The sequence below is a fragment of the Cimex lectularius genome, unplaced genomic scaffold, assembly GCF_000648675.2.
Source record: "Cimex lectularius strain Harlan isolate CLEC.00 unplaced genomic scaffold, Clec_2.1 scaffold6, whole genome shotgun sequence".
NCBI classification, from domain to species: Eukaryota; Metazoa; Arthropoda; class Insecta; order Hemiptera; family Cimicidae; genus Cimex; species Cimex lectularius.
Window position 1 is genome coordinate 3,307,322 of NW_019392677.1, and position 21,757 is coordinate 3,329,078.

At 37.2% G+C, this 21,757-nt stretch overlaps 1 protein-coding gene and 1 long non-coding RNA gene across 2 annotated transcripts; one reads left to right on the forward strand and one right to left on the reverse strand.

Annotated features, from left to right (window-relative positions):
- Positions 1–11,734: 11,734 nt before the first annotated feature.
- On the reverse strand, positions 11,735–14,701 carry LOC106673927 (outer dense fiber protein 3-like). The gene is made up of 4 exons (XM_014406319.2): positions 14,456–14,701; positions 14,180–14,401; positions 12,118–12,313; positions 11,735–12,058 (listed from the first exon to the last, which is right to left on the reverse strand). The coding sequence occupies exons 1-4, from the start codon at positions 14,601–14,603 to the stop codon at positions 11,764–11,766; spliced, it is 861 nt and encodes a 286-aa protein (XP_014261805.1). The 5' UTR covers positions 14,604–14,701; the 3' UTR covers positions 11,735–11,763.
- On the forward strand, positions 13,896–15,861 carry LOC106673929. The gene is made up of 4 exons (XR_001341444.1): positions 13,896–14,159; positions 14,760–14,830; positions 14,895–14,973; positions 15,604–15,861. It is a non-coding gene; the product is annotated as an uncharacterized LOC106673929 (long non-coding RNA).
- Positions 15,862–21,757: the final 5,896 nt, after the last annotated feature.

The following is a 21,757-nucleotide window of genomic DNA, read 5'->3' on the forward strand; positions in this document are numbered from 1 at the left end:
CCTCAAAGTATGTCAAACTCTTACTCACAAACTATTTCAAGTCTTCAAAATTATTATAATGTTCAAGGGAAACCTAGATTACAGGAAATGTAAGGAAAAAATTAAATCGACAAGAAATACAGAATTACTTTACTTATAAGTAATGATGAGAGACGTTTAAATTATAGTATTCCTTCTTTATTGACGGGGATAAAATAATTAAATCTAACCTAAAATGCTGGCTAATTGAGAACATTCATAATTTTTAAACAAATTAATTAATGATAGCAATTTAGACTCAAACAAAGTATTTGTACTCACTAAAATAAAATACTTTAATTGAGTCAAAAATTTCTAGCATTGTATAAATTCATTTTTCACATCCTACATGTATTTGTATAATTTAAACAATGTTTATAAATCTCAGTCCCTGAAGATGATCTCAATAAAGATCGAAACGTTGGCACGATAAAGAAAAAGGTTTTTCTAAAACCTACATCCCATCAGACTGCACCCCATGATCTCCAAATAATCATTAAATAACGGTCACTAAACTCCACACAATTTTTTTTTAAATAAATAAACAAAATGAAAAACTTACTTTCTATTATGGCTCAACAATCTCATCACTTGGGAGATTATTACCTTAATTATAAACGTTATCAAAGCTTTGCCTTAAAAAAGAACCTGGGACGATCAAAGATTTTTTTTCGAATTAGTATTGAATTATCTAATAAGGTATATTCTGCATAACTTGTAGACAAAACTATGTAAAAATTCAAAATGTAAAAGAACCAGCTGCTGCTTATAATGCTTATAAGCACTACCTACGTCTTCACAGCTACCGTAACATGAGACCAACCGCATGTTGTAAAGGAATTCGTGAACATTTTTCAATTCTACTTTGGACCATTTCCATGCAGAAATAAAACAAGTACAACAATAAAATAAAATAGGGCACATATTTTAAAACATTCAGCGACATGTTTTTTCTTGTTATTTATTTATAACCCTAGCTATGACAGATATTCCATTTGGAAGGTAGGACGGATAAAGAAAATTCGTCGAATTGGGAAAGAGTTATAGGTGGGCGAAGGTTTTCCACGCGATGGCAAACAGTATGGAATCGTTGAACGGGAAGAGCAAACAAGATCGAGCATGCGGAAACATTGAAAAGGATCCTTGATCCACACGTGGAAATGCTATTTGATGTGCTTCTAGTTAAATCGCCCCTTTTGACGGAATTCCTTTGACGGAACACGACTGCGTACGGCTTTCGGTCCCCCTTGAAACAATTGATAAGTGGTAACCGTATAAACACACTGACGAAAACTGTCAACTATAAATGTAGCTTATATATCTTGCTTCTCAAACAATTTTGGTCTTACTTCCAATTAATAGTCAGAAAAGAGTCAAGGCAATAGGATTGAATAACGAGATTTAATTATAGTGTTTACGCCAGTAATCCCATTAAAACCGTTAAGGTCCGTTCATGAAGATTCTGTTATGGTTCTTTCGTACACCAATATGTAAGCTGCATGTCATGACTCTCTTTTTGTTACCCTTAAATTGAAAAGTACCACGCGAATATTGAACTCTCTCTGTTATTTCTTTTAAATCACCAGGAGGAGACAAGATAATTTCATAGGCTGCTCCAACCAAAGACAACGCTGCGCCAACCCTCAGGCCTGGGCTCCGGAGAAAGAAAGGTAAGTCTCCATTTTAAGTCACTTGTTTCCTCTTGGAAAACAAAACTCTTACGGCCACAAACTAAGAACGTAACATACAGTTAATAAGCTAGTAAATTGCTGGGTCATCATTGAGCATGCATTTCTTCAACGACATAGGACGAGAATGGTGCCCTAATGAAAGAATTATATCGGGTAGGATGGTGTCGCTTACGAAGGGTATAGTTAGATTATTGTAGAGGAAACGAGGTACACTACCGGTACTACAACTAGCTTGAACACTGGAAATCAAAATCTGACGAAATTACCACGTTTTTTAGTAGAGTAAATGGAAAGGGTTTCTTGTGAGCCGGGTTATAACCATCGACCCGGATAATCGCAAACATACACCCGACGATATAAAAAAAAAAGGCATGAAAGAGCTTCGGTAAACGAAAAATTGAAATATTATCTCATCGCGTTTGAAATATGGCGTTCCGTCCATGTAACGTGGACATTTTGACGGGGGGGGGGGCTATCAGATAAGAATTGAACAATTTATTAAGCGACTAAATTGACTTTTCCAAAAACCTATTTTTTCTGAATCGGCTTGTTTTTTTAAGAGACCACTTGCTATATTTACACGAGCTTAATAAAATCGATTGTTCAGTAAATACAAGTGAAGGCATTATAGAGCGTCGAAAAACGATTTTTTACTATTTCATAAGCAAGATAACTTTATATCAAAATTACTGTTTACTTAATACAGGTTTTACACTTCCCTAACTGGGAAAGAAGCAGAATCCCAGCATAATCGTTCGCGCATCATAGTCTCGGCTGCTGAAATCGTGGGTTCGATTCGCACCAGCGCCACTGGAATTTCTGCCCCATTCTCACTAAAAAGATTGTGTTCATTGATCAACACGTACTCTGGCTAATTTGAAATGGTTAGTGATGGTTGATCCCATCAATTGATAACAGGAGGATGAACCCAAAAGACTTCAAGATATTATGCATTTGTTGAACTCCGAAGGACAGTAGGATGATAAGACAGTCACCTAACTAACAACAAATTTCCATGTATAATACTACTATTTAACTTGTGTTTTCTCTCAACAATTAACTACGAAGAGGTGAACCCGGAAGAATAGGCCTTGCAATGTTCACCCAGGGACACTTACTTCTGGGCCAAAGCCGTGTAAGTGTCCGGCATATAGAGAAAGCTTGCTCGATGTATCCAAGTTAACTGAAGGGTTTCAGTCCTTGGATCTGTATAGAAAACGTTTAGAAATACAACCCGATTTGAGAATTGAGCAGTCCCTGTTCCGTTTTTGGAAGAAAGAAAGCTGTTTTATTGTACATATTACTGATAAAAAAAATAGCTTGCTTTGTATATATTGCCGTGATGGAGTGAATGTATTTATTAGTGTGGGGGTGTATATGGGGGAATATTGAGCACCTCATCTTCTCAATTCGATGAGTTTAGAGTACATGTAAAAGGTGATGGAGAAATATCGAGTGTCCACAATGTAAATAAATAGGAAAGAAAATATCTAAGAATATATCAATCATTATAAAGCTGTTGCCCTAGGTTTGACAAGAACTTTTCTGGGTATTAAAATTAGTATGTGGCCTATATTCAAGTGTAATTTTCATGGGACGCCTTGAAAGGCACCGATGTACAATTTGCTAATTCCTGGACGTATTACGGACCGCTTGAACGGTTGAGAAAAATTTTCCCGGAGGAAATAATTTTAACTACTTCCCGGAAATTAAGCCGTGGAAGTAGAGAGAGAGAGTTTACGGAAACAATTTGCCAGTTTGTTTTGCCGGCGGTGCCTCTGTGTTCAAAGGGGTGAGGTTAATTCGTACCGCCAGGCTTTCCAGGAAACGCTCGGCCATGTTGAAATTTCCATCGTCAAAGTCCAGGTGCTTTGATTTATAACTGCTGCGCGGGTGAGTACAAAAGAAAATTTATACATTTACGATCTGTGGACAACTTCAAATAAAAACAACACAATTGTATTTTTAAATAAATTGTCATATTCAGTATCCAGAATCAATTTTTCCCATGGTTTCCCAAATAAGATTCAAGATCTTATACTCTTTTGGGCGATCAATAAGATGTGCGCATATAATCGAAAATCCTTCCAGGAAAATTCTTGGAATTACCTTGTGCCAACGAACTGTTTTTATTTCCACGTTGCTTATCTTCTTTAAGTCTACTTAAACGGCTCCTGAAATTCGTAAACCACTTTTATTACTGTCTAATAAAAAAAAAACTAAGCCTTGATAATAAATAGAAACCGGATTTATAAGCAATAAAAATAATCAACTATGACATACTATGTACACTAATATATAATAATAATATATTATATGGACTAAAAAACCATAGAACCACATAATATGCTCTAAAAAAACCCTTCAATATGTTTTATTATATGCACAAAAATAAACCCCCAAATATATCAGATTATACGCACTAAAAAACCCTCAAATATGCCATATTATACGTCCTAAAATCCCCTCATATATGCCATAAATATGCGCTAAAAATACTCAAATATGCCGTATAATATGCACTAAAAAGCCTTCATATATGCCATATTATAACTACTAAAAAACCCTCAAATATGCAATATTATATGCATTAAAACAACCTTAAATATGCAATATTATATGCACTAAAAAACCCCTCAAATATGCCATAAATATACACTAAAAATATTCAATATGCCAAATAATAGGCACTTAAACACCTTCAAATGTGCTATATAATTTGAACTAAAAAAATTAAAATACGCAGAATGAAGGTCAAAGACATCACCGGAATAATGTTTTTTTTTTTCATTTTGAAAAAAGTAGAGCCCAAAAATTTCAGTTTCACACAAAATCCCACCGATAATTTAAAATATACAAAATAAATAATTACGCTTAGTTCACGATCAGTTCATGATCTGAATTGCAATCGACAATGATATACATTTCATAGTTAGGTTTTGTAAACCTACAAGCGTTTATACAATAGTTCAAAAAATATTTTTATATCCCACTAAAAAAACTTTTCAACGTCAACAGAGGTAAATGAGAGCATACTTGAAGGAACTAATAACTGGATCATCAATTCCGTATCGCAAATTAATTGTTTCCACTTAAAATATCATTAATGTTTTTTCCCCAAAATCAGTCAATCAGTATGTTCATCAAGGATGTTTTTAATTTCTTTTATAATATAATTCCCGCATCGTCGGGGATTTAACTTAATTGCGTTGAAAGGAAAAATCCAAGTTGATATTTTAGAAGTAGTGGAAATTAAAGTTTCGGAATTTTTTTAGGTTTACTAGGTTGAAAATATGAAAGAGATTTAACTATTAAATATTTTTTCTGTTTCAAATAGTTCCTATTTTCACATCCCACCTATTTAAGACAAACTAATTTTTTATTATACGGGGAAAAAGTTTTGGAAATGGAGGGGGCTCAAATAAGATGCCAATTATTCATGAGATTTTTATTGTGACGGTTCGTTTAAGTTTTGTTCCTGGAAAATTAACGGAAATCCGAATCAAATTTTAGGGTCTTGTCTTTTTCCTTTCATACTTAGTTGCCTAGTTTATTTTGGTTTGTTTCAATGTAATAAAAAATATTTCAAATTAGCAATATTCCTTAAATATGAAAAAATATGTAGAATAAAATTTAAACCACCTTACCATGGAGGCATGATTAGGATAAATATCGATCTCCATGGTCTAAGTAGCAAATATAACGTGCAAATAGAATAAGATTTATAATGGACGAGTTGTAGTGTTTAAAATTATTTTGTTTTCATACAGGCTCTTCCGCGTTTTGAACAAACAACTGTGTAGATAGGAAGAAAGCTTTCCAAGAAAAGTAAATTTGTCAATTGAAAATCGATTAAAACGACAAGTGCCGACTGTTTAAGGCTGGAGGAAGAGATTCGCCAAAGTTTTACCAGGCGAGGTGTAATAAAATGGCGTCGAGCTGCACGTCCAACGGAAAAAACAAAAACAGAAAACATTTTCACATTAATGAAGCATTCAAGATGTTAGTTTATCCTATTGGATTATCCGCCTAAGAATGGATAAGACACACAGCCCCCACCAGACAAATATTTATGTTTGCTCTCGCGGCAAATTACGAAATGCGGTCTGGTATGAAACAATCATTGTATCTCATTCTTGTCTATCGGTATGCTCCCCTGACGATGATACTAGTCGGCATTTTTGTTCCCTAGCATTGAACCTTCTTGTACTTTCCTCGTACCTTAGTTCAGTGCAATCGGCTCGATCCTTCCTCTAAGGAGTGCTAGGTCATTAACTGTCGTTGCTACAATGACTTTATCTGAGTTTTCTTTGTACCCCAGATTATGTCTCCATTGAGCCAATTGCTTCGCATTCTAAGATAGTATGGGTTTTTCTTCCTCCTCATTGCTTAACCTACAAATAGGGGTTATCATTGATTATACACATTATGTTGAAGTTTTCTTAGATGCCAGTAGCCGATATTTAGTCTTATATAGTCTTACTCCTTTTAGTTAAGACCTCTCAAACCGATGCACTGACGTTATATAACGGCTCTCTTCCTTTGGGTTCCTGGACACAGCGGAAGAGTTGGGAATGAAGCTGCGGATAAAGACGCAAAACGGGCAATAGAACATGGCAAACAGTCAGGTTTTACTCCCCATGAGGTTTTCATGTCTCACTTGAAAGAAATTATATGGCTAGCATGGCAACGAGTTTGGTATGGAAATAGTATCGCTAAAAGGGGGTTAAACCCCCAAATATTGGGATTTTCTTTTCGATCCTTAAGACATGAGGAATCCGTTCTAACTCGTTTAAGAATAGGACGCACGAGACTCACACATGGCCAAGGAAGATCCCCTACCTGTGTAGTGTGTAACGTGCCCATTACTGTGAAACATATTCTCTCTGCCTGCAGAGCATATGAGACTGCCTCTCAGAAATTTTAGGAGATAAAACCATAACAATTGACATGCTGATAAGATTTCTAAAGAAAACTAATCTATTTAAAAAAAATTAGAAATGCAGTAAGTTTGCCAGTCTTGGTGTGGGTTCTTTTAGCATAACAACCTTTTGAGTTTATCCACACATCCTTCTTTTTCGGTTCCATTCTGCAAAAGAGGATTCTACGTTTGTTTATGTTAGCCAAAGAATACGTTCAGGGCTTATTATTGTGTACCCTCCTCTGGATAATCTGTCTGCCTTTTCTTTACCCAAAATTCCTTTGTCTCCTGGTACCCAAGATATCATCAGGTTGTGTTTCCACAGGTTTTGTACATTTTGGATGCATGCAGTGGTTACTTTTGATATATTTTACATGCTGATGGTTTAATAGCTGCTAGGCCTTCCGAGCATACGTGGAATTTTTTGTCAGTGTAACCTCTTTTAAAATTTCTAAAGCACAAGCGTTTGATGGCGTGTATTTCAGCTTGAAAGACCGAGGTGTAGTTCCCTAATGAATCTGATTGCTCATATGCTTCTTTGAAAATCCTTATCTTGTCTTGGCCACAGTAGCAAGAAACCAAGGGAAGACCCTCTCCGGAATATTGTTTTTAGCTTATGTTTTAAAGACTTGCGGTACTTCTAGGAATAAAATTGAACATATATTTTCATCTTTCAGAGCTTTATATCAGTCATTCTTTGTACCTGATATATAGTTTAATGATTGGCTGTAAATCCAAACTGGTGGCTTGATTAATGTTCGCTTTCTTCGATGTCGGAATAATATCATGTACTTATGTATATAAATTTCACAATTAAGTATTTATTATTAAAAATAATGTTTTTATGCATTTTTTCTTAATTGGATCAATTCAAAATTGTAACTTGATTATCCGTAGACTCTCATCCCAGTAATTACGCAGGAAAAGAAGTTAAAAAAGAAAAATAAAAAAAGGAAAAGAAAGTTCGTACAATTATGCCTCACTGTTGCCTTTTCCGGACTTTAGTGTTCCGTAAATTACGAGGGAGAGGTCTACTCAAACTTCAGAACTGTTCACTTTGATATATGTAATATAATTTCATTAAAGCCGAAAAGGTTTACTGTCATTTCAGACCACTTTGTTAAAACTAAAACTGAGAAATTTCTTTTATTGTTTTAACCCGGTGAAAAGTATTAATTTCAACTCAAAGGGCGATTTGGTACCAACGTGCTCATAATTAAAGAAATGTACATTTGAGACCCGCCGGGCCCTCTCGGCAGTTCCCGGAAGGGCGGACCGAAACGACCGGATCAAAGGGTTGATTGTTGTGTGTATGAAAGGGCTAAAATGTGGGTGGGGCTAAAAGAAACGGGGGTTGTACTCGCAATAAAGGGCGAACCCGCGCTGTTCTTCGAATTTAATATCAAAGAGGCGTTGGTTTGATCCCTTTCCAGTGAGGGTCAGGTCAAAATGAAAACAAAATGCCTTTTCTCTTTTAAACATGTTTGATAAATTAAACTAAAAAAATTCATATGTACTCTGTGCATGTCGGTTAGCGGAATCTTCGCTGGGTTGGTCTGTCTGAAATATAGACACACTGAAGATGGCGAAATGCTATACACAATCCAAATCAAAAGTAACGACTAAATTTCAGGGAGGGGGTTAATAAGGATTCCCATGAAAAGTGAGCTTTTTCCCACAAATCTTCCTTGGCACACTTTTCTTGGCATGCAGTGCTTTACATTCACAAAGGATATGTGCCGATGCCTCTGGTTTCTCCTCACAGAGTCTACGTGCTTCTGTATTTGCTATGCCCATCTTCTTTAGATGGTAATTAAGGTGGCAGCGACCGTTAGAGAGACATATAGGCATGCTAATGGATGCAACACTATTCTCAATTTCTTTATCTACGATTTTCTCCATTGCCATTTGGACAAAGAAGGTTAGTCATATCGGCCGTATTGTTTTTGCCAAATTCGAGGCGCGTTTTACCCCTTTCGGTATGGATACCACTTTCATCACAACACTGACAACATTGTTCTCTAATCTCTCTGTCTATATCTATATACCGTCTGATCATTAAACAAGGTTTCTTGACGAAAGATTTGACATCCGACGTCATCATCAGAATTTGACCTCACTAAATGGTATTTTAAACAATTGTCTCTAGTACTGTTAAAGAATTTTTTACTTATTGCACAACATATCAACAGCCTTTTCAACGGAAACGTTGTTTATCACGCAAACTAGTATTTGACTAAGCGAAAGCTAACATTTAAACACAAATTTGTTTAACATGAGTATTCATAGAAGTCGTTTGTGTGAAAAGGCTTCCAAAATTAAGTTAATATCTAACAGATTAAGGTAGGTTCGTAAATTTCCGGATTCCGTAAACGAACGGGCCCAGAAAAACAACCTAGAATTAAATCCTAAGAAGTCCAAATCCATTGTTATAGAATACCAGTCACCTCCTTAAACCATTCCCCATCCCTACTTTCATCATCAACAACCTGCCTATTTCCTTCTGCTCCACTGTACAAACAAACCTCGGTGTTACTTTCGACCAAAACCTTGCCAGGAAACCACACATTTCCCAAATTTTCCGACATTATATTGCATACCATCCCTCATTCAATTCCGCCTGTCCTGGCTCCTTCTCACTTTCGCAACTTTTGAACTCATATTTCCCTTGTTCAAATATAGTGCGTCGCATATGGTGGATTTTCGGAAACAAGATAACAAGACAGATGAATTATAAATATTAGTTTTATTTATTTTCAGCACTCCCCGAAGAATCTCACACTGAAATTCAGACCTCTCCTGGTTTTATCCCTCCTTCCGTAGTATTTCCTAGGCTCCTACCTTTAGCAATCCATAAACTTTCCTCGACCTCACTACATTTAATTTTTCAGGCACTCCAATTCAAATATTTTGTCCATTCTCTTAACACCCGATCGTTGCCCAAAGACCTATATCTCCCTGATTATAAAACCTTCACATTTGATCCACGAATCTCTTCCTTTGCCAATCCGAAAAGCCGCCTCCCTTATCTCTTTTAAATCCCTCATGTACCTCCACCTCATCTACTTCCAAACAAAGATTATTTAGTTCAACAATATTACTAGGTCCTTTTGCTAAATAATAAATCTTTTTTTTTTCAACTTTAATTTCACATTTTGCGACTGGGAAGACTGGGAATTATTTTTTCTTAATTCTTACTATTGTTACTATATTTCCAGTATTTATATTTTGTGTTAGGTGGTTTATTTCAACGCATTCCACTATATTTTATCTACAAACGTTTATTAATTAATGTGCTAGATTTGTCTAGATGCCTGTGACGTTATTTGTAATTCTTGGGAGATACTAGTCCCAGAATAAAGTATTTTTTTGTTTTTAATAAATTTCCATGGTACAACCATCCAACTCTAATTAATTTTATTACAGTTATGAAGGACGATCGAATTTTTATAAAAGGAAAGAAACTGACAAACATACATGCATTCAAAAGAATAGGGATTCACAATAACCCGAAATGATAAGAAATGAAATGTTTTATTAATTCAGTTAATTATACTTTTTATCTAAAATTTTAGTTTTATAAGGATTAATAATTTACTAACATTTACAAAACGCAACAAGCAAAAATTCTGGTATTTACATGACTGTACGTACAATATTGTATGCACATGAACATGTCTGGGGTAATTGATTTGAACGTAAACCATCTACGGGAAGTGGTAATGGGCCATTGTAGTGTGAAGTCAAAGCAAAACTCAAGGGTGCCGTGTTACACCATCAGATGGTCGAGCAGCCACCTGGCCTGTCTCTCCTGCAAGGGTTGGAAGGAAGAATTCAGCTGGATAGGTTACGAATTCTATTGTAGCGGAACTGGGGCAGTATTGGGACTTAAGTTTTAGATCAGAGAGCATGATCATTGGAGATATTGGATTTGTTAAGTTGGAATGTTTGGAAAATTAAGTCCAAATCGAGGCGATGAGGGCAATGTATAATAGTTTTTTGTTACGTAATTTGATCTTAGGCCAAATAGTCTTTTCGGCATTTTACATTTGAGATTACGTGTATGTGTTTTTCACGTCTTTTGCCCTTGTAGTCCAAGATATCGTATACTATCCGCAGGAAGAATTTGGTTGCCGTATCAATAGACAAGTAGAAGAGTTTTGCGATTAAGAGTGAAAACTATGTATTTTTGAGGGTTTGCCTTGAGTTGCGGATAGACTAGTCGTCTAACAGTTTACACCATGATATTCTTATACACCCTAACATCCAAAAACCTTCACGGACAATACTACAATTCTCTCCTCCCTCTCTAACCCTAGCAGAAGTCCAAAACGCCTAGTTTTACACACTCTGGTGTACTCGGTAGCGCATTAAGCTACACGAACAAAATAGTGTGACGTTCACTATCAGAAGACGAACCAGTCCACCACTGCACAGTGTATCCAACAACGGATCCAACCAAATCCGCAATCATGAGTTCTACTTAGACACCAAACATACGTGGATCCGGCACATTAACCAAAAAGACAAGACCTCAACCGAAGATACGGACAACTCAAACTTAAATTAACAACATACAAGGCGCAAATTAGACCGATTTAGGCTTATGGAATCGAGCAATGGGGCCATACAAAATTCAAATCCAATCCTTGCAATCAAAACAGCGTTTCCTACGACGTCACTAACAAAACCATTTACAAAAATGACTCCACAACGTCCACTCTAAGCTCTCCTCACACCGATCCACGAGCAAAATATCCCTCTCTTCAATGTCATACCCTAACGAACCTTCTATGAAGACAGTGGCCTGACATCCAACACAACCCTAAACCAACCACTGTCCTAATAACTAAGAATTACAGCAATGGTCGACTACCTCTCCCCATCTCCGTGGTCTGACAGGTTTTTGCCACATCTTTATTTATATTGTTTTATTACCATCATATTAATAAATATATGTTTTGCATAGAAAGCAATTAATAAAACTAATTATTGGAATTTTTAAAAATGTGTTGCAATTGATGCAGAAACCGTTATGTCCAAATTATGAATGATGGGACATAACGAGTACTGTTTTATTGTCATAGTTCAATGAAAATAGACATTCTTGTTTTGGGAATTTTGTTTATTTCTTCAGAATTCGACTAACGAATAAGTATCCTCGGGTATTTTGACCAGCGCTTTGCAATTGGAATGCTTGATCCCCATAAAGGCCTTCGGCGGCCGGGGGCCGAAGTTGTCCACCTTCGGATTGTAAACATTGGGAGCCGGGCTTTGCTCTGTCTCGTAGACGGATTTTCCGGGCCACTTGCCGCCGATGGTGGCCGAGGGCGCCCTGGCCATGATTTTATGGATCGGCACCGCGTTGTAATGGCCCGGTGCGGGGCCGGAATCGCTGTAAACCCTGAAGTCCGGAGGTCTCCCTTTCCTGAAACAAAGTCGGGCTTGAGAGAGCCGCGCAGCCCCCGCGACGACCCGATTGCTTACACCGTGGCCGTGGGGGCGGACTGCCTCAGGGGAAGCCTCGGGCCCAGAACCCTCTCGGGGTCGAAAGTCGGCCCTGGCGACTCGTCGAACAGACTCGTCTTCTTGGCACTCCGTATCGTCGCGGCGGGCGCACGAGGGAGGATGGCGTTCAGGTGCTTTTCGGGCGAGTAGTAGCCAGGCCCGGGACCCAAATCAGCTAATGAAGGTGTATTTTAAGACAAGCATTACCGAACATAACAGAGGGGTGAACTCATATTAATTGTCAGATCATTATCGAACTTCCTGTATTCGCCAAGTACGCTTTTTGTTTTATTCTGGTCAAAGGATTTGACGAAGGTCAACTGGGAACGTATCAAACGAATGTTGCACCATGCACCGTGCACCAACCATGCGAAAAGAAGCCGCAATGATGAAACAACATGAGTTCTTTGCATTTAAAATTGACATCCGTTATGGTCAATATGTATTTACCTCATAATTGAAAAATGAAAATGTTCTAAGAAAGGCCCATCTATTTTTCAAATATGAACACCTACAAGGAACTACAATATGTGGAGCTCGTAACAGCAAAAGATGAAAATAAAATAATTAAATTGTTATTAGATGTTACTGTTATTACTTGCGATAGTTAGGGTTGGGTTAGGGAAAGGTAGGGTTATTTAAGAGTTAGATCAGATAGGTTAGGGGAGGTTAGGTTAGGTTTAGGCTTAGTGTTAGGTACAGTTTAGATTTGGTTAGGTTTGAGACTGGTTAATTTGTATTTACATATACATATTTACAAGTTTTATTATTATTGCTTTCATATTATTATTAATTATTATTATTATTACCATCCAGAAATATAGCCTAGCGTACCGAGAGACCCTGGAAAAAGAATTGGAGCAATGTCAGCCAATGACCTAATACTTAAGAGGTTATCGATTCTATTGAAGTGAATTAAGGGAGCTAGGAAAAGTACAAAAAGCCAGAAGGCCTCAAGGGCTGGTGAATATAAAACCCCCGCTTCCTAGCGTTATTTTTACAGTACCGGAGTTAGTTGGATAGAAGGATTACCTTTTTAATTATGTGCACTAGTGAGCAGGTCAGACGTTGGAGTTTTGCTCGTTTACCTTGATCCGCCACTGAGCACACAGTCAGTATGTAGGTGTTCCATGATTGATTCTATTGCTAGAGTTAGGTTAGGAAGGTCAGAATATTTGGGTAGGATCGCGGTGTCGACTGCGATTTGTTGGTTAGTCCAGGATAATTCCATGCGGAACGTAAGTTTGATTGGCATGATAAGTGCAAAATTAGAACCGATTCTCACTATAAACAAGCGATCCGGGAGGAATAACTTCAGGACGAGATTGCGGGTGTGAGGAACTAGGAAAAGTGAAACAAGACAAAGCTGCAGAGTTTGGTGAATACAAACCGCCCTCTTCCTAACATTCCATTATGATCAACGGCGATTATAAAGGTATCGGACATGGTTGGCTAGTGTGGGGAGGTCTGACGTTCGTTTTTATGTATTTTCTGAAAGAGGATACCGCATCGACTAATCTAAAGCCCTGCTGTAGAATGGACGGACCAGAAATCAAATTGATGGTTAAGAGGATCGAAAAGACCTGAACTAAAGAAAAAATTCAATAAGCCACAAGGCTGAATTGCTTGGAGAGAAAACCCGATTCCTACCATTCATCATCAGATACCCGAGGGAGTAATATGCTGGAGAACTTTGTATCATGTGGCAAGTTGAATTACTAAAGTATGAAACGCACGTCTGTACTATAATTTTTCCTTTTATCGATCGGATTTTTCAGAATAAAATACTATGGAAACCACACAGATGATATAATTGCAAGGTTTGATTTTTTAGTGTAGGTTTGGAATGAGAGATACGTTTACAAAACACTAACATTTCATTGTTAGACCCAAAAATATTACCAACTATGCGAGAGCATAACACTATAGGTTGAGGATGGAGTGTCTTGGAGGGTTCTGCAGCGTTCTTCCGTGGTAGCTAGTGGTCTGATTCGCCGACGAAGATTTACTCAAAAAGCCTGGTTCGTATTTTACAACTTACCGTAAACACTGAAGGCGGGCGGGCGGGATCTGATCGTGGCTTTGGGGGGATTTGCTTTTCCGTACTTGGTGAGACCGAAAGTCTCGTAGATAGGGGCCGGGGTGGCGTTGTCTGGCATCGGCATCGGCCTTTTCACGGCTATCGTGTACGCCGGGGCCCTGCACTTGGTGATGTCGTGATTTTTGTAGCCGATGAGCGACGGTAGGGTGTAAGGCCCAGGACCTGCAATCAACGGGTTAAAACCATTCAAAGGCCTACCGGTGACTGCCGACTTACTCTGATTTACGCAGCCAAATTCGTCGATTCCGCCATTTGCTGGGGAGTTGTCGCTTTGCAGTCCGGAACGTTGGGTGCCAACCCGGTATGAGTTGATATCCGAGTGATGAATTGATGACGCCGTTTGAGAAAATTCGCTCTGCGGCATTGTCAAATTTGAAACACCGAAATAATCGTGCCGTTAAGGGAGAATTTGAAAAAACAAATGTTTTCATTTTTATGTATTGTGGAAATTTAACCCATATGGAAAAAAAGTTTTATTTTGAATAAAACTTAGCATGTTTTTATTTATTGTATGTTGTAGGTGAAATTGGGGGAATTTGGAAATTGAACGTCCCCGTGCTTTTGAGTTTTAAAGTGATCGCAGTCTTTAAGGTAACATTTTCTTTTCCATCCTTTTCAATTCTGAATTTCACCAATATTTTATATTTTTTTCTAGGATCTTATTGTGCAGTGAAGTCCAAAATGCCCAAACAGAGCTCCCATTCTACAGTCAGCTCCAAGCGTAAAGGCACTATGTAAGTATTAGCGTTATTTTGGTTTATACAAAAAGAACGCTCCAACAATCCAAAACGGTACGAATACACTCTGACTACAAGTTCGATCATCCTCCAGCGAAAATTGTAGAACGTAACTGGAAACATCTGTATTTATAGTATATTTCAAAATCAAAGCCTTTACCCAATGGTCCGATCCATGTCTACTATCACCCAGCCCTACAACCCAGCAGTAGTCAATAGCCCTGGAACCTAACTTAACGTGAACAGGACAGGATTTCTCTAAAAAATCTATTTCAAGTACTCCTGAAAACTTAGACTGGCTGAAGAGAAGAGAAGGCAAGCTTTGCCTTGAAATATTACCATCGTAAATATAGATGTTTTTCGTCCCAGTTACGTTCTGCTATCACCGCTGTACGTCAATTAATAAATGTACCAGTTCGCAAACGTTAAAGCTTAAAAATCGAGGTAAAATGTACTTATCCGTATAAAAACATCCTATGGAAAAAAATTATCTGCCGGTTGGTTTTTCTTAACAATGGGAAACACGTAATTACGAGACTTTAACTGGCGGCATGTGTATTAACGGACAGACAGCCGTACCAGATATCAATTATGACATATGATCCAACAAATGTCGTATCTTTTCAGAGGGAGTACTTCCAGCAGATTGAAGTCTAAAAAGAAGTTGAAGTTGAACGTGCAGAACGGCAAATTCATAATGCCCGGCCCTGCGCCCAACCACTACAACCCAGACCTCAACAGCGTCTGCCCTCGAGCTCCCGCCGTGTCGTTTGGCTACAAGCACTCGCTCCAGAAGCTGGTTCTGTTTCAAGAAAACGACTTCAATTATTACATAGACTTCAATAAGAACAAAAATGATAAATAAAACAACATAAATTTTTTCGAGAGCGTTGAATCTGGTTGTCCGGGAACATTCAAAACCGTCAGTGGCTATGAAGCGCATATATCGGTTGGCGGAGGGACAGAGGTAAACTAAAAGGAATTTGTTTTGGTAGCCCTGGAAACTAGACGAGGGTGGCGCGGTCGGATCCGGCTCATCCTTAATCTCCATCCTCGGCGTTATCCATTAATTACAACCACATTCTCCCTGGCATTCCATCCAGTGTGGAATGCGTAAACCACAAACATATTACAAACGGGCAGATTAATTACAAATGCGACAAAATCACTGAAATCTGCTGGATTTGGTTAAGGACGTCAAAAAATTAACAGTAATATCACGTAAAACTTTTTGGACAAAATCAGTGTAATTCAAAATTTCTTTAAAAAACGCCCTTTTAACACTATGAATTAAGGTACAACACAAACGTAAATCAATAAACAAAAACAGATTATAAAAATAAACACTAAATGGACTGACTACATGCACATGCATAGGATAAGAAAAATCCAACTTAGCAAACCTACAAACAAATTAAGAATTAAACACCTGTCCAATGCCCCGACATCGCTTTTACCGTCATATTAACCCTTTTTAATATCGAATTGCAGCAGCCAATGAGCTTTGCAGCACCCCTCACTTTAAGCAGGAGCTCAACCTACTTAGAGCAGATTTATCAATGAAATCGTCAGAGAGAATCACTCATTATTGGAGCAAACCGGAAACACTAACTGCAGCAGTGTTATCTTTAAAGCTAATCCTTTGTACTCGTCGAACTCTCAACAGTCGACGTGGCTGCCAGCCACAAGAGGCCCTTCGGTCGCTTCCTACATAGGCTACAAAATCATACCTCATCTACTCCAGTCATCAGACTCCAACCGCTCCTTCAAGCATCGGCCCTTCTAAAGGCCACCAAACTTGATCTGAAACAGACTAGGGTGATTTGCTTGAATGGTTCGGTTCACTCGGGTTTCCTCTTATACTGGAATAGTACAGGTAGTATCTTGGTACAATCTTGTATTCTCACAATCATCTACACTTTTGCAGATAATACTGCTACCCTATCTTCAAATAAAGATACCGTTCCCTCGCGTCACTCCCTACAGTCACCCTATCAACATAAAACCATTGCTGAAAAAGTGGCTAATAAAAATAAATGTCGATAAAAGCCAACACATAACATTTAATACCAGACGTAGAATAATGCCCCCACTATGCCTACATCTTACATTCCATCCTGTAATTAACCACGTCCGCTAATAACTCGGGTTGTACGTTAATAAAAGTCTAAAATGGATGCCATATATTAAACTAAAAAGCAAGAAATAACTGGACACTTTCATGTCTATATAAAAACTTCACAACAAACGGCTGTAACACAAGACGTAATAAAGCTCGTTTGGACGTATAGCATCGGGTATGGGATTCCAACTATAATCATACTCACATTTTTAAATCCAAAATCCTCTGAAACTTAGTAAACGATCCTTTCTACGTACCCACTCTACAATCGATAATGACCTTAACATTCCAATTAAAAATTAAAACAGCACTGGAGACCGTGAACCACAATAGCAAAACTACTAATTTTAAGATCGTGAGGTGCGGTCTGGTGTGACGTAGGTTTCAGAAAAACATTTTCTTTATCGTGCCAATGTTTCGATCTTTATTGAGCTCTGAAGATTATCTCAATAAAGATCGAAACGTTGGCATAATAAAGAAAATGTTTTTCTAAAACCTACGTCACACCAGACCGCACCTCACGATCTTCAAATAATCATTGGCTAACGCTCACTAAACACCACACACTAATTTTAAGATAAAAATCTTAACATACTGTTCAAAAATCTTAAATATCTACTATTTTAAGAAAAAACCAACCCACTTGAAAAGTGGCTAACGCCATAATATATGAATGGGAAGGCAAATAAAAAGGACAGATCAACAAATAAGACAGTGACGGAAAAGCAAACTCATCGCACTGAAAATCGACAATAAAGACAAGCATGAATTACACGCCTTACAAAAAGGACGATAAATGAACATACTAGAAAACTTAAATACAAACACGTCGGTTCACATGCATGGTTTAAACCACTCAAAATTGTATCGATTAAAAAGAAAAAGGATTTACGATCAGAAAACTCGACCGGAACATCTTCCAAAAAACGACTATGAAGTAGACTTGTCGTAAATCAAAAATGCCGAAACACGTCTGACCAATGCTGCGAGTCTAGACCAAAATTCCCGTCGAACTCATGGATCGATCTCGATTCTCTACGTACTTTCTTTCCCGGTAGTCCTCTCCAAAATAGGCCCATTGTTACATCATCAGTCGACATAATTAAGCCGAAGGCATTGTCCTGGTAATTTCTCAGAAGTCATTTTCTAATGTCTCCCTAAGCTTTAGATTGGTTGATGTACTTTCCCTTGATAAACACGATCAAATTTTCTCCTCCGAAATTATTCTCGATTCCCTGTCGTCAGGCCTTGATATTTTCTTCCACAGTAGAGGTCGAACTGGTGGTAGTGGTCCGAAAGATATTAGTTTAAATGAGTTAAAAATACTTGCATTAAAAAAGTAGTAATTCCTGTCACATAGTAAGCCTTAACGTTAAAACTTGATTGTCGTGGAAGAGGATGAAACTATTTTACAATATTTTTTTCGTATTATCATTTAAAATCTCATGAGCTCAGCTGGGTTGAACTCAGGACCGCAATACGAGTGGATTGGTGGCAAATACGAGTTGCTCTGCTATCGCGATTTCAGCCTAAGCGGCCCGAATGACACCCTGGATTCCTCAAAGCTAAATACAGTAATAATTTATTTTTTTATGTCTCTAACCCCAGCATCTAAAAGTTAATAATTTATAACATTTTGCCTAGAATTCTGCCTCCTATGGACTTTGTATCTTGTTGTGCATTATGAAATTCAGCTCATCTTTTGATATTTTATTTTCATATTCTTTCCTCTGTTGGGTAAATATCAAAATAAATATGAGTTTTAATTTGTTATTAGTTCCCAGAAAAAAGTAGAGGGAATGCTTATAAACAAAATTCTAAAAAAAAAACTTATTAGGACTACACTTGTACTATCACAATTGACAATAGTTATATTTCTTTGACAAAAACAAAAGGAAATTGTCACATTGTACTGTTAAGATTAAAGATTAATCTTAATCTTTAATTGTTCGATCGATAAATATAAAAAACATTAACCTTTTGCAACATATCAAAATATTCATCAGGGAGAGGGGTAAAAAAATAAGACCTCGGTTCAATGGGATTGTATTTTCTGTAAGGACAGAGCTTTACTACTTAGTAGAGGTCTTCAGCTGGGGTTTTACTGTAATATTTCCCCTAATAGAAAATAACGTTATGTAATTAATAATAATTTAGCTATAACTTAAACAGCTGGGGCTAAGTTTCGCACAGAAAAAAAAATTCTCGACGATTGTATTTAATATATATATTTGTAAATAAAATTTTCCGTTCTCACATTGAACGGTTAAGATTAATTTTTAATTATAGGATACAAAAATATAAAAAAAGCAATAAGACCTTTTGCGACATATCAAAATTTCAAACACGTAGATCATCAGATGGTGGGTTAAAAAATAAGACCTGGGTCAATGGGATTGTATTTCAGGACAGAGCTTAACTTAGTAGTGGTTGGGGTTTTACTCTACTATTTTCCACTAATAGAAAAATAATGTCATGTAATTAATAATAAATTTACTGCATTTAATTTAAATATTTGTAAATAAAAATTTCTGTTCATCTTCTTAATAGAGACCTGAAGTACTTTCCTTCTTCCATTTTTGATATAATGTTAATATCTAAATACAGCTATACAGTTGAGATGATCGAAAGTCGATAGTTGAGCACTATCGATAGGCCGATATTATCGGTTAAAAACTATCGATACTATTGATAGTTTTTCGATAGCATCTTCCCATTTTCCATAGGTAGATTACCCACGCGACCTACTTACCTACCTATTCAATAAAGAATTTCATGTAATTGAATTTAATTACCTATTACTTGATACCTTGCAGGATGGGGTCATCATAGGACTATGTAAAAATGAAAAACCAATTTATTCGAATTTTAAAAAAGTAGAACGAACAAAGAAAGAAACAAAAACTACACTTATTTTAAAACCTCTGGAAAGTCGAAAATGCCGATGTGGTTCAAGTGTGCTCCTTGAAGCACATCTTACCTCTTTTTGTATAATTCAAGCAATGTTTATAAATCCTAGGCCTAGAAGATGAATATGATCGAAAATGTTAGGCACGATAAAGAAAATGTTTTTTTAAAACCTACGTCACACCAGACCGCACCTCACGATCTCTAACTAATCATTAATTAACGGTCAATAAATACTACACACTATATCAAATTTTCAAAGAATGTAGACGAAGACCAACCAATTCTTTGCCTCTTGTTTATTTAGAAAAAAAGATAGAAGGTAAGTAAGATGAAGAGGTAGAAAGAGACCATACCATGAATTTCTTTTGTTTGCACGAGTGCGTGACTACGTGTCGTACCTAATATCGCGGAATTAGCTGGTACCTTCATAATCCGAGAGCTTGAAAAACTGCGGTAAAATAAAAAAGCTATCGATAGTTTCTACTAGAGCCCATTCCTAAGATACAGCGGTGTCAAAAGTATGTATTGGCACACCCTACTTTTTTACTTAAACCTCAAAATGATAAAGATTAATCATTTGATACCAAATTTATTTAAAAACTAGCATCTAATTGTTAATTTTTAGTGGCAATAAATTGAGTGAATTAAAAGCAAGATAAGAATAATAAATAAGAGTATGAATTTTCGAAAAAGTCTTGGCACAGTTGTTTAATTTCGAATTATCCTATGTATAACGTTATCCTTAATTTTAATCCTATCAATCAAGGATTTTGAGTAAGGGGCGTAGGTGGCCGCAACGGTTTAGGCGTTGACATGGTGCTCGTCACTGTAAGGTAAGGTCCCGGGTTCGAACCTAGCGGCCCTGCATTCGAACCCGACATCCTTACAAATAGGCTTTTTTTTCAAAAACATCGGCACCCCGAGGGTTCATATCACTTAAAATACCCTCGTAAAAAAATCAAATAAAGGATTTTGAGAGATTCCTTCTATCTGTTTAATCTTGCAGCTTTGTGTTACACTGCGAATTCGTTTTCTAGGCCGCCGAGGCTAAGAAAAGGCGAATAAATCGATCTAAACTAGCTCGGTTAAGTAAAGGAGGAATTTATTGGTGAATGAATGAAATAGGGCAGTGGACAGGAAGTTTTCCGACTATTGATGACTAGGTCGAGGGGCCGCGATGTTCTTCGATTAGAAAATATTCCTCGAAAAGGTTTTTCGCTGACTGCCACTTCATTCCTCAGCAAAACAAGCAAATCTCCTGGAAGATCCCCGGGTTCATCTGCCCTTTTATCACTTTAGCGAGAGCTGTGGGGTCCGGAAAATTATCTGGTTTTGAACTAAAAATCTCGAAAAAAAAGAAAAGAAATGGAAAGTGTAGGTAACGCGAAGGGAGGTCAATGGCAGGTGTTTTCTAACATTGGTCTAAAAAGTGATGTCATCGTCGGTGCATTTTAGGACTTCCGGCCTCCTTCGGGAGCACAATTAAATTCTGGTTTGACTACTTCGGTCGATGGGCGACGCCTTTGAACTCACGTTTAATAACTGGCAAGATATAGACAAAATGTCATGATTACGAAATAGTTAAACCGACTTTTATGAGTTCGGTGATTAGATGTTTACATTGATTCAACCTAATCAAACTTATATCACTAACATCCTAATTAGTTTATAATATTATTTAATTTAAGGTTGAACGGCACTCCGAATGATCCACGATTATTGGGCAATTTGCTCGTCTAAGTTCTATAA

What these genes read in the sequence shown, in the direction of transcription:
- LOC106673927 (XM_014406319.2), bottom strand. Translation starts at nt 14,603, where the DNA reads ATGCCGCAGAGCGAATTTTCTCAAACGGCGTCATCAATTCATCACTCG. An exon ending in ATTTGGCTGCGTAAATCAGA is followed by an intron (nt 14,402 to 14,455) that starts GTAAGTCGGCAG and finishes CGTTGATTGCAG; the next exon opens with GTCCTGGGCCTTACACCCTA. An exon ending in GCCCGCCTTCAGTGTTTACG is followed by an intron (nt 12,314 to 14,179) that starts GTAAGTTGTAAA and finishes CACCTTCATTAG; the next exon opens with CTGATTTGGGTCCCGGGCCT.